This window comes from Peromyscus californicus, unplaced genomic scaffold (assembly GCF_007827085.1).
Source record: "Peromyscus californicus insignis strain IS unplaced genomic scaffold, ASM782708v3 Scaffold_22__1_contigs__length_63687245, whole genome shotgun sequence".
Lineage (NCBI taxonomy): Eukaryota > Metazoa > Chordata > Mammalia > Rodentia > Cricetidae > Peromyscus > Peromyscus californicus.
Window position 1 is genome coordinate 59,164,032 of NW_026294525.1, and position 13,963 is coordinate 59,177,994.

Consider the following 13,963-nt stretch of genomic DNA (forward strand, 5'->3'; position numbering starts at 1 on the left):
AAAGCCCTTTCCTCATTTTTTAAAAAAAAGACTCAGCTCAAATTATTGTCTTCTCCACAGAATTTCATATTCTATTTTCTAGTCAGAATTCGAGGGGCTGGAGAAATGGCTGAGCGGCTAAGGGCACTTACTGCCTTTGCAGAGGACTCAGTACCTCTTGCCAAGTGGCAACCTAGAGCTCCCCCTCTAGGGGGATCTGATGCCTCTGCCATCTGCAGACACCTGCACTCATGTGCATCTCTCCTCCCCCCCACCCCCATTTAAAATAATGAATGTGAACTTTTAAAGGAGGAAACTCTAATTTCAAAGGGAGATTTATATTACAATGTGGAAAAATCTCACAGATGTTCATTGCATTGTATAAACAGGGTACATCTCTTTTTTCATTCTCTTCTTTATATTGCTGTACAAAATCCTTCTTTTTTCTTTTTTCTTTTTTGGTTTTTTAAGGCAGGGTTTCTCTTTGTATTCCTGGCTGACCTGGAACTCACTGTGTTGACCCGGATGGCCTCAATTTCCACCCCACCAGGCCACTGCCTCAGGAGTGCTGGGTATAAAGATGTGCACTGCCACCACCAGCTCACAAAATTCCTTTCTTTTGACTTTGGTTCTCACTTGCCATGGTATTAGTGATAGCATTAACTGAATATGACTTTTCAGCCCTAGGTCTTTTTCAAATTAAAAACAATTTTATTAGTATGAGTTCCAGGCTAGCCAGCACTACATAGTGAGGCCCTGTCTCAATAAAATAAAATTTAGTGTGTGTGTGTGTGTGTGTGTGTGTGTGTGTGTGTGTGTGTGTGTGTGTGTGTGTGTGTGTGTGTTGGGTACCCACATCCCATGGCACACATGTGGAGGTCTGAGGACGACTTAAGAGGCTCTTCTTTCTGTTGCTGCTTGCATACTCTAGGCTAAGTGGCCTATGAGCTTCCAGACCGTTCTCCTGACTCTGCCTCCCATTTTACCGTAGGAGTGCTGGCATTAACGATGTGTACCATTGTATCCAGCCGTTTCTGTTTTTGACATGGGTCCTGGGGATTGAATGCAGGTGGTCAGGGTTGTGTGACATGCTTTTACCCTTTGTGCCATCCTGCCAGCCCTTAGCTTTACTTCCTAGAGTAAGTAGTCAGATTGCTTATTTCTGCAAGTTGCCCCAGGGCGTCAGAAAATTAATATTACTTTTGAACAGATTTCAATATTGACATACTGATGTTTTATTATTTAAAGAAGTAATTTTTTAATTTAAAAAACCCTCAAAATATTAGAGCTTAGTATGAGGAATAATTTAGAAATTTTAACATGAGTTTTTAATACTTAATAATGCTTGATAAATAATGTTTATCACACTATTATCCAGGGTAGTTTCCATGCTCCAAAAGGTATGAATTAGTTGTAAAAGACTAGCTCCTAAATCCTAAAATAATTGATTTTTCTCCTGTTGCAGAAAAAGTTGACCAGCTTCTGACATAGCATAAAATTAAAAAACAATTTTTTTTGCAGTGTCCAGACCTTCTTTAATTGGGCCTTAGATTTGAATAAAAATTAATAATGTGAAAAGGTCAGATTACTCCTCCAAAATCCTGAGTTTGTATTCGGAGTTCTTGGTTTCATTTCCTCTCTCTGTCCATAGAATTGTTTTGTCTCTTAGTTGACTTCTGGCCAGTGGTACTAAGATTGCTTTTTTTCTCCAGAAGGGTTTCCTAGCATTTGCAGGTTGGGTTTTAAGTGTTTCATACAAGGGCATCTGGGTTAACTGATGATTCAGAACACATGTGGTATGCTGTTTGGGTAGAGGCTGACTCTTGGAACCACCCATGTAACTCCTTGCAAATCATGAAGGGTTTTTGTAATTTTTTCGATAAATACAGTTTTTCCATTCAACATGTTAACACAGTGAGTAATGGACTTTAAGTATGGTTGAAAATTATTCCCGCCCCCCAATGTAAAAATTAAAAACAGAGGCTCAGAAATTGCTGTCATGGGTATAAATGTACTTGAGAGTTTAGTGACTCCTCCTTCTGTCTCCATGGTTGTCATTGATGGAAGTAAAGTTTCTGAGGTTTGCATAAAGTTACTTCTCCTTTAAGTCTCTGCTGCTGTGAAGAGTAGAATTATAGTCATTAACATTTCCTCACTCTTTAAAATGCTGTAGCCAATGACCTTCACAGTAGGAGTTTCCTAATTAGGAAGTGAGAGAATCTCAGGAAAAAATTCAAGTCCCTGTGATTTGGGAGCTTGCCACACAGTGTACACTCCCCCACAACACAATGCACCCCCTCACAAAGATGATGATAGGACAATGCAATAAGTGATTCATAGATTTTGAGATAGTTCCAAAACATACAGCTAACAACTTTTTCTATGTCTAAATAACTACAGCTAAATTATAAAGGCAGCTCATGTTTAAAAAACAATTAGCAAAAGACTATAGACATTTCACTAAGGAATATTTTTGAATATCCAGTACACAAGTGTGGAAAAATACTTGATATAATCTTGTCATCATAGAAGTTTGGATTAAAGTCACTATGAGATATCACTATACAGCCATTAAAGTCACTCCAGTTAAATAACCTCACAGCAAACGGTGGTATGAATGTGGCACCATGACTCTAGCTTTGATGCATTGCTGATGAGAACGTAAAATGAGGCCAACACTTAAGAATGGACTTTGTCTTTAAATATTTGACCCGCTGTTTGTCAGTTATTTACCTAAGATGAGTAAAAGCATATAAAAAAAACTTAACACAAAGATGATGGAAATGTGTATAATATGATAGATACACTTCTAAAAAAGAAATCAAGGTTCACTTAATTTAACATTTATAGTTTTCACTCTATAGAAAGTTCTCTACACTCAGAAAAGTAAGCATTGAATTGTAATTTTTAAATAAATTTTCTCAATGGTGAAGATTAGTAATTCTGGGATTGTGTGTGTGTGTGTATTCTAAACTTGTAAAAATAAACCATATATTTAGAATAGCAGGAGCCAGGTTTTTGCTATTGGTCATATATGGAGGAACAGAATGTCTCTGTGGTATTGGGTTGAGATTGGGGGTATCATTTTGAACTCATAGTTTCTCACAGAAGGATAGATAGAAATATATTATTTATGTTAAAATATTCAGTATCCTATTTTTCCTTTGAGACAACATCTCATGTAGTAAGGCTGACCTCAAACTTGCTATGTAGCCAAGGGGAATTCTTGAATATCTGATTCTTCTGCCTCTCTCCCCCTAGTGCTGGGATTACACCATTTTCAGATTCGGATTTATAAATATTATCCAGTTTACAAAAGGGGGGTATCTCTTGAGAAATCATTTATTCTATGTCTGGGGCAGACAAAGTATAAGGCGAACCTAGAGCATCTTATTCCCAGAAAGAGAAATTGAATTTGATATTTCAGTTTAGGATTCAATTAGCTATACAAGGAAATTAGAAATTGTGCCAAGTTTGGTGGCACACAGCAGCATTTGGGAGGCTGATTGGCAGTTCAAGGCTGTTTGGACTGCATAGAAGTCCTGATCAGGAAGAGAGGGAAGGGGAATTGTTATTCTTGTCTTCACAATAAGAAAGAAACAACCCCAGAATCAATTTTGTATTAAAATCAAACTGAAGCCAGGTATAGTGGCTCACTATAATCCCTTTAATCCCAACACTTGGGAGACAGAAGCAGGCAGATCTCTGTGAGTTCGAGGTCAGTTTGGTCTACATAGTGAGTTCCAGGACAGCCAGGGCTGCATAGTGAAACCCTGTCTCACTACAAACAAACAAACAAGAAGAAAAACGATGTCACAAGGAGATCGATGCCCAAAGTGGAAGACAAGTGAACATTGAGAGCCACATCTTCCCAGCAGAAGTCATTAGAGTCAAGATGTGGTAAGGAAATGAAATCTGAAATATCGTTGTTAACTGAGTGTAAACATTTGTGTTCAAAATTGCTGGAGCCCAACATTAGGAAACCTTCACCCTTCTATGAGACTTTTCCTTCCAGGAGCCTTTTCAGGGTCTTATAGTGAAGATGGTGGTGTATGCGGGGCGGATGCCTTTGAACTTCTAAAGGGAAGCTGGAAGTGGGAAACCATCCCGAGTCTAGTAATTCAGGGAAAGAGAAATCTAGTTGCAGACACCACTAGCGTTCTTGTTTTATGGAAAAGGGGAAAGAACTGAGAAGTGCTTATAAAATCCCAGCCTATGGCACAGGTCTACTTAGCAAATGAAATCTAGTTATAAATTCAATAGTTTTGATAAATACATAAGTCTAATGGCATATTCAAAATTAAGCATCCTCATTAGAGACTTCAAAAGAAAACGGTATAGATTTAAACATATTTTAATAGCTTTGTTAAGCCTTAGTTCATATATCATATGACTCACCTAATATGTACAAGTTCATGGTCTCTGATACATTTAGAGTTGGGCAACCAACACCACAATTCTAGAGCATTTTCATCACTCAAAAGTATCTTCTATACTCAGGAGCAGTTACTACTCATTTTTTACCAATCCCCTAAGCATGAACAACCATTAATCTTTTTTTTTTTTGGCCTCAAAAAAAAAAAAACCAGTCTATTCTGGACTTTTCTTATAAATAGAATCATAATGATATGTAGCTGGGTTTGTGTGTGTGTGTGTGTGTGTGTGTGTGTGTGTGTGTGTGTGTGTGTGCGTGTGTGTGTGCGCCTAGCTTTGAGGTTCATCCATATGGTATCTCATATCAGCATTTCATTTTTTTAAATCAGTGAGTAACATTTCCTTGAATGCGCATCTTGTTATGTTCTCTTTTTTAGTTAAGGGACAAGTGAAATTGTTTCTACCTTTTGACTATGATAATGTTGCTGTAGATGCTCACTGTGCAGTGTATGAGATCCCCAGTTCTCTCCGATGCCTTGTTTTCTAACTTGTATTTTAACTGTCTTGGTGGGTAGTGAAGCAGTGTTCACTGTGGGTGTGATTTCCACTTTACTGACCATTGCTGGTGCTGACCCTTTCATGTGCCTATTGTCCATTCATGCACCCTTCCTGTTTATTTAGATCCATTGCTTATGTTGCCATTCACTTCTTCATTCTTAAAAAAAGAATTTATTTTCAAGGAGTGTAGATGTGCTCTGGCTATTGTTAAGAGGGTGCAGTCTATGGCTGCTTGGCACCACAACCTATATACTTGTGATGAGGAAAACACGTGATAGGAGTGTATATTGGAGAAAGCTGCTTACCTGGGGCATCTAGGAAGCCTGGAGAAGAGGAGGAGCTGGGAACCCATCCCCTTGGAGGACATGCATCCAGTGACTTAACTCCTTCTATAGACTCCACACCCTAAGGATTTCTGTCACCTCCCAGGAGTGCCATAGGCTGAGGACCTCACCTCAACATGTGACATTTGGGGGGCATTCAAGATTTAAACTAGAAAACACATTTCAAAATAAGGTTGTCTCTCTTTATTACTGAGTTAATAAGAGTTTTTATCCTAGATAAAAATTACTTATTAGCTGCAAGGTATGCATTTTCCCCTTCCCATTCTGTGGGCTTTTGAAAATTTCTTGTTGAAATATAAATTTGAGGTCTTTTAGTATTCAGCTACCATACAGAATAGTTGAACAATTTGCTAAGTTTATTGATGATGTTAATTGCCCTTGGTCTTTTGTTTCTGAAAGAAAACTCATGTTTTTTAATTTTTAAAAATTTATTTGTGTTGTTTTATATGTATGAGTATTTTACATGCATGTGTGACTGTGTGTCACATCTGTGCCTAGTGCCTGTGAGGATTCCTTGGAATTGGAGTTTCAGACAGTTGTGAACTGCCAGCTGGATGCTGGGAATTGGACCTCAGGTCTTCTGGAAGAGCAGGGTGCTCTTTACTGCACTGAGCCCCTGAAAACCCAGACATTTACAGAAACAATTTAACTAGATATGTCTTTCTTGATTTCTTATCACCATTGTTTAAAGTATCTAAGATGAATTTTAAAATCATAATCAGAATGCTAGTTTTACTTTGAATCTGATTATCTTTACATTGAAAACCCCAAAAAATTAATGTGTGTGATCATTCTGGCCAAAATATATGAACAAATTTTTTGATTCACAAGCTAGAATTTTATTTTTGCCTAAGGTTATCAAACATTTTCTTAGAGATTCAATCTTGAAACTGCTGTTAGCTGTTCGTTTGTTTGTTTGTTTATTTAAGAACAGGTGTTACAAAAAAGAAAATGGTATGTCACAGTGTGGGGCTTTTGGCAGTATGCAAATTGAGTTTTATAGTTACTAAAATTCAAGATAATTACTGATTTCTTTTGTATTACAATAATTTTAAATTAAATGAGCTTTCAGGTATTATTTCAACAACTTTCTGATATATTAACCAATAAAGAATACTTATAATATACTTTATATATATGTGTGTGTGTGTGTATATATATATATATATATATATATACTTATACTTTCAACAACTTTCTGATATATTAACCATTAAAGAATACTTATACCATATATAATATTTTGCTCTTCTGTTACAGTTGTTCAATCTAGAAACAGGGTCCTTAATTCACTTCATTCTAACTCCCATGCGAAAAGAGGAAGAATAAGGGCATTATGTTTTTATTGTTGGCATTTGAAAGAAATTATAAGGAGAAAATGAGATAAGAATAAAACAGTTTTCTAACAGGTTCAGGGCAAGTCCTCTTCCAAGTCCTCTTCCAAGTCCTCTTCCAAGTCCTCTTCCAAGTCCTCTTCCAAGTCCTCTTCCAAGTCCTCTTCCAAGTCCTCTTCCAAGTCCTCTTCCAAGTCCTCTTCCAAGTCCTCTTCCAAGTCCTCTTCCAAGTCCTCTTCCAAGTCCTCTTCCAAGTCCTCTTCCAAGTCCTCTTCCAAGTCCTCTTCCAAGTCCTCTTCCAAGTCCTCTTCCAAGTCCTCTTCCAAGTCCTCTTCCAAGTCCTCTTCCAAGTCCTCTTCCAAGGCTTTCCAAGGCTTTTGGGCTCACAGGAAGGCATAGTGGCGACGGTATGAGACAGCTGGTCATGTGTGTTCCCCTAAAGAAGCAGAGATGGCTGATCCTCAGGTTACCTCCCTCCTGCTATTTACTATGGGGGGGTGCAGCTTAGGGTGCTACTCACAGCTGGGTAGGTCTTCTCGACTCAGTTAAAATGCACCTTCAAAGACATACCCAGAGGTTTGTCTCTTAGATGATTCTAGACCCTGTCAAGTTGGCAATCAAGATTAACCATCACAGCCACTGAGTGGAGTGTTATAGACTGAAATATAGTATGTCTTACACTACCATCTAATTCTGTATAGTTTTATATTTCCCATTTAGTAGTTTGTTTCTTATGTGTTTTGTCTTTTTGTACCCCTATTGCTGCCTTATATGGTAAATATGTGGTTTTAGTATGTTCTTTTATTTCCCTTATGTTTTTTTATATAGTTTTTAAGATTATTTTCTTTGTGGTAATTTTACTTCCCATCTTAAAGTGGTGGTATTTTACTAGCCCTATGTAATTTACTGTACAGTTTTGCTCGGCTGGATGCAGTCTTTTCTCCTTTCCTTGTGCTGTTGTTATCAGAGTCCATCTTTCTACCCCAGAACCCCCGGTAGCGCTTTATCGTCTTGTCTGTCGTATTTATCTATGCAGCAACCTTGCTCCTTGCTCCTTAATTGTGTGCATTTCAGTCACTGCACATTTCCATTGCTGCCTGGAATAAAACGCCCTTTGGTTAATTTTGCTAGAAACTGGATTCTTTGGTGATGTTTTTTTCCCTTTGATAACTCTGTCATTCCCACTACCTTTCAGACTTGGTAGTTTCTAAATAAGCCATCTATGAATCTCACTGAAGCAATTTTGTATGTGATGACATTTTTCTTCTGCCACTTTAAAATATGTCTTTGTCATTTGGTAGTTTGATTATATGTTCAGATATGGCTTTCTTTGAGTTTATGTTATATTAAACCTCCTAGGTTTTTTAATACTCATTTTTAATTAAAAATTTGTTAGTCATTGTTTCTTCAAATATTCTCCCTGCTTCTCTTTTCTAGCCCTTCTTTCTGAGGCTCACACTGTGTTTGCAAATGGCATGCTTGCTTGATGGCATCCCAAAGTTTTCTGAAATTGCATTTTAAAATTCATTTTTATTTCTCATATTTGAGAATTTAAATTGATCTATTTTCAAGTTCACTTTTTTTTTTTTAGCTAGTTCAATGACAAGACACCAGTGGTGCTCAATATTTGAACAGTCTTCCTGGAGATAGACTTTGATCTCCATGCTAAGGGTCTCGTGTAAAGGGGACCGCCACTCTTCTTGCATGTCAATCTCTGGTGCTTCTGACTGGCCAGCTGTAAAGTGAGGTTCCCATGACCTACTGTCCTCATGTCTCATTAATTTCTAGAGCATCTGACAGAACTCAAACAGTTCATCTACTGTACAGAATATAGTGAGGGTGCAGGGGAATGCACAGATTCAGGAGATAAGCAGGGAAAGGGGCAGGCAGAGCTTATTCCGTCTTATGGCATGTTTCCCTCCAGGAACTTTGGTTGCTGTGTCCTCACATGGGAGTTGTCACTCCACAGTCAGACCCTTTGTCCTCCCTGAAGTTAGGGCTGGGACTGAAAGTTCCCACCTTCCTGATTGTGCTTGACTTCTGGCAACCAGCTTCTGTGTGGGGACCCCGGGGACTAGTTATCTCGTTACCACAGAAAACACAAAAGAATGGCTAGGTGTGTGGTTTGGGAGTAAAGCACTGGCCTAGCATGTGCCAGGGCCTGGGGTTTCATCAACAGCACTGTGCAGTGAACAGAAACAAAGACACTTCACTTTGCGGGTACAAGGGTTTTAAGAGCTATGTCCCAAGAACCAGGGACATAGAACAGATATGTATTTTTCCTTGTATCACAAAATCTTTCTTAGGTAATTTCAGTTATTTTTCTTTTCAAATCCAAAGTTTTTATTTAGTTCATTTTCATAGTTCTGTGTTTTCACTGATACACATATCAAAACGTGCTGTAAAATTGTTCCATTTTTATTATAGATTATACCTTAATAAGATTTCTGGAGACAAGGAAATAAATGTTTCCTTAGATCCACATGTCACCTAGAAATAGCCAATACACTGAAACTTTAAGAATTTAAGATAATTTATTAGATTAAAATACTTATGTTGGTTAATTTTACAAAAATATTCTTAAAAGAATGTTGTATGTGTACCATCTTTCAGTGTAGTGCAGTGGCTAGGTTTCTGGACTGAAGGCAGGTTCTTTACTAGGCTGCAGCTCTGAAGCACCAGTTATCTACGTGTAGACTTCTCAAAGAAGCTTCTGATTTTAGACTGCTTTCTCTCAGTTGAGCCTAACCTCGACTAATGAAGTTGAAATAGAATAGTTTATAGAATTGTTTAGCTCTGATAAGACTGCAGATGTGTGGTCCCACACACTTATATGTAGCTAAAGTTTTCCTGCCTGGCACACAGTCAGGACAAATCTCTATCACCTGCCAGTCCCACAGCCGCTCAAATCCGACCAAGTAAACACAGAGACTTATATTGGTTACAAACTGTATGGCCGTGGCAGGCTTCTTGCTAACTGTTCTTACAGCTTAAATTAATCCATTTCCATTAATCTATACCTTGCCACATGGCTCGTGGCTTACCGGCATCTTCACATGCTGTTTGTCATCGTGGCGGCTGGCAGTGTCTCTCTGACTCAGCCTTCCACTTCCCAGCTTTATTCTCCTCCTTGTCCCGCCTACACTTCCTGCCTAGCCAATGGCCAATCAGTATTTTATTTATTGACTAATCAGCAACACATTTGCCATACAGAACATCCCACAGCACTTATATGAGGTAGCGCTGTTATAAGGCAACTGATATGATCTGTACCCTGTAAAGAGAAGCAATGCTATTATGGAATCATAGATTTTACAGTAAAAACTGCTGCTATAAAGCCCTTGATTTACATACTTACTTTTGTACAAGTCTCTTTAACTTTTGAGTTTCTTGTTTTGTTTCTCCTCATGTTCTCTTCTATGATACCCATTTCATATTAGAGCTGTTAGTATTATGCCAAGGAGCTCATGTGTAGTTGTTTGGTATGTGTGAGGCACCAAGCCGTCCCTAAGGACCAGAGAAAGGCAGATCTGTGTTGATACAGTCAATATGGCTGTGAATGGACTGAAAGTATTCAGAATGGGAAATTAAATAAACTGGAATTCTTATCAGATCATAGGCCCATTTCTTCCTATATCACAGTTTTCATGGATTTTCTTTTCTTCAGATTCGTTCAGGCTTTTGCTTCATTCTTTTGTTCCTGAACAATTATTCTATTTTGTTGGACATTCTTTCATTTTGTAAGTATTTAGTAAACACATTGCATGTATTTTGTGCTTGAGTCCTGAAATTACTGTGTTCCTTCAAACATAAACAGTTCCTATGAAGGCCCAAAGTTTTTGTCAGCAAATGAGTCAAGGAAACAACAGTTTTAAACAAAACAAGAACTGAGAAGTTAAAAGATTAAGGAAGCCAACATTAACTTTTTTTAGAAATTCAGTGTTTAATGTTGAATAAAAAGATGATTGGTTTCAGAGTTTGTCAATTGGCTTTTAAATTTAACTTCAGTTACTAAAATGCTATATGCCTTAGACCAGTGGTTCTCAACCTATGGGTCATGACCTTTTGGGGTCACATCAGGTATCCTGTATATCATATATTTGCATTATGATTCTTAACAGTAGCAAAATTACAGTTATGAAGTAGCAATGAAATAATTTTATGGTTGTGGGTCACCACAACATGAGAACTGTATTAAAGGGCCGCAGCGTCAGCAACATTGAGAACTTAGACTATGTTAGCCCATGTGATCCTTGGCAAAGTTGCTTCTAAGTTTTAGAAAGAAATAGGTGTACGTTTAGCCTGGTGCCTTCTACATTGTTTCTACCTCTTTCCTAAATAATATATTCCCAGAGTTCTGTAATTCCAAAGCTTCTGAATACAAAAATAATTTCTGACTTCTACTAAGCAGAAAATGTGAAAAGTGGTATACAGTTGTTTTTAAAGATACTTCATTAATGGAAATAAAAATTTATAATGTTCTCTTAAGCATTTTAACTAAAATTCCATTAAGATACATGGATCATAAAAAGACACTACAGTTACTTGTGACATGTTACTAGTGATTCTGTAAATCACGGGTCTTGAATTTATTTGTCAAGTTACAGGAAACATTTCTATGTCTCTACATCCTTCAACCTCTAGTTTAGCATATTTACTGTTAACTCAATTGTGGTTTATAAGTACGAGGGTAGTTTTTCGAACTTTCATTCATGAGCTATTTAGAAAGCATGTAAGCAGATCATCAATAGATTGATATCTTTTCTTAAGATCCACTCATCATTATAATCAATTTTCTTTATCTGAAGAATTTTAAACTATAATTTTAGGAAATAATTTTATTTAGAAATGAATTTACTACATAATTTGCTTTTAATTTAAAATAATTTTTTATTCCTCTGAAATTAAGTTTCATAACTGCTGGTACAAGTAGAAACTCAATTTCCAGTGCAGTGACAACACTTTTTCTAAGTTTTCAAAAATAGGGTGGCTGGTGGTCCAGATCAGAATATTGCAGCCCACAGCTTTTTCTGTAGATTGGTGATAGAGGACTTGCCTCACACACTTGAAATACTAGTTATCAAAGTTCGGTCCCAGCACTAAAGTAATAGAATGTTGTGGCCTAGGAATTCTAGATCTTATCTGTTGTGGAACTGACCTTTCTGGTATAGCTGTACTTTATAGAATCACTTCTAAATGTGTTGTTTCTGTTTGTAACAATACCTTAAAAATCGGATGGGTGGATGTGGTGGTATACACCTTTATTCCCAGCGCTCTGGAGGCAGAGACAGGTTGGGTCTGTGAGTTCCAGGACATTCAGGGCTACATAAAGAGACCCTGTCTACAGGGTGGGGGACAGGGAGACCAGTATTATTTATAATAAAATGTCCATAGTATTTTCTGTATGTTTTCTATAAATTTCAGCCCGAAATGGGAAATAGTGATCAATAAAATAGCCACTTCTACCAAAAGAAAAGGCCAAGTGATCAGAGTGAGGAAAAGGTAATGGATAGAAAGAAGCTTGGAGATTTTTCTGACAGAAATAGCTCCGTGGTAGTGATTGGCAGCAAGAGAAGTGTGGATGTGTTCTCCCATCACTTCTGTTCCCTGTTTGAATCAGACAAATGGCATGTGCCCAAGATGAGCCGAGGCCAGTGCTCTGAGGATAGGACCACTCCATTGCCCTGCCAGACTCAGGGAAGAAATGGTGCCTCTGCCTTGTGTTTCTGTTGTAATTTAACCTCGTCATGGATTTTGGTTTTGTGGCAGTTTTTTTCTTTCCCTTCTCCTTTTGAGTCTTACTGGTATTTCTTTCTTTTCAAAAAGAGACTTAGTTTTTATTTATGTGTATGCATGAGAGCATGCATGAATTTATGTGCATCACATGTGTGCAGGAGCTCATGGAGGTCACAAGAGGGTAGGTCCTGGGAACTAAACCCAGATCTTGCAAGAGCAGTGAGTACTGAGCCATTTCTCCAGCCCCTCATGTCTTCCTTTATCTTGGCTGTGCCCAGGTAGTGTGCTGGTGAGTCAGTACTGGTTTTGCATCTGAAAACTGCAGTCTTGGAGGTTTCTCACTTGTGGGTCCCCCACCCCATCACATTGTATCTCCCTGTAAAACCATTCCATCAAATAGGAAGTTTAAATACGCAGAAGTCCATTTCTATTACACACAATTGATCCATAAGTTGTTTTGTTTTGTTTTCTTCCTCACAGCAAAATTTTATCCTTGCTTCTCCTTCTAGTCCCAATAGCAAAATTCCATACACTGGAACTACTTGTTTTCTCCTAGAGCTATCTCTGTCTTAGGGAAATTTCTCAGGTAAAAACATTAATGCAAAGATGTAGTCATTGATTTTAGTAAGTGTTCAGTGATTTTTTTTTAAGCTTTATAACACTATGATTCAATGAGATAACATAAAACTAGTCAGATTGTAATAATAAAGTAGCTACATATCTTTTCACTAAAACTGTACAGCATTTAAATAATATACTACAGTGCTTATGATTACAAAATGCTTACAAATGTTTTATGATTAAGTATGGTTAAGATAGGTGGCTATAGACTAATTTTCTTCTACCTTGCATAAGCTATATCGCCGTTAGAACATTTGAATGACTTGAATTCTGAATGTTATATTGTTACATGTGTCTTAAGACTAAACTTTATAATGTGTTACATTTTAGGTCAGAAGACATGTCTTCATCTACATGGCATCTTTCCTTACCTCTATGTGCCATACGATGGTTATGGACAGCAGCCAGAAAGCTATCTTTCTCAGATGGCATTCAGTATCGACAGAGCACTTAATGTGGCTTTAGGCAATCCATCTTCCACTGCTCAGCATGTGTTCAAAGTGTCATTAGTATCAGGAATGTAAGTATATGATAATATCCTTTAAATTTTGCTTCTCTGTATTTCTTTTTTAATTAAATTAAAATGTTTTAATTAGAGGAAAACACTCAAATGAAATGTATTTTGTTCATATTTGTTTTACTTTCATAATACTGTAGCAACGGTGAATTTCTTTTTGAAGCTTTGCAAAGTAACTTTTTACTGGAATGAAAAATAAATGGCTACCAGTTGTTTTTGTTTTAACCTTTCCCATTTCTCTGCTTCCTTGAACTGAAGAAATTCATGTAATTCGTATTTACTTTATGGCACCTTTTCTGTATATACTGTTGTAGGTCCTCAGAATGTTGCTCTGCTTCTTATCACTGTACCAAACACCTGAGATAATCACCTTATAAAGAGAAAATATTTCATTTGGGTTATGTTTTATAGATTCCATTTATATGTCCATGATCCATTGATCTGGTTGCTGTGGGCCTGTGTCAAGAGAGTACATCATTACAGGAACATGTAGCTGAACA

The 13,963-nt window shown here is 37.3% G+C and overlaps 1 protein-coding gene across 5 annotated transcripts in view; it reads left to right on the plus strand.

Moving 5' to 3' along the window:
- Positions 1–13,963, plus strand: part of Rev3l (REV3 like, DNA directed polymerase zeta catalytic subunit) — a 152,763-nt gene that overhangs the window by 32,393 nt on the left and 106,407 nt on the right. For all 5 annotated transcript variants that reach the window (XR_008221293.1, XM_052751437.1, XM_052751438.1 and 2 more), the window contains one exon: positions 13,277–13,466. Coding sequence is in view for 4 of the 5 variants with exons in the window: in XM_052751437.1 (XP_052607397.1) it covers positions 13,277–13,466 (190 nt within the window). In the remaining variant the exon portion in view is untranslated. The remainder of the gene's footprint in view (positions 1–13,276; positions 13,467–13,963) is intronic.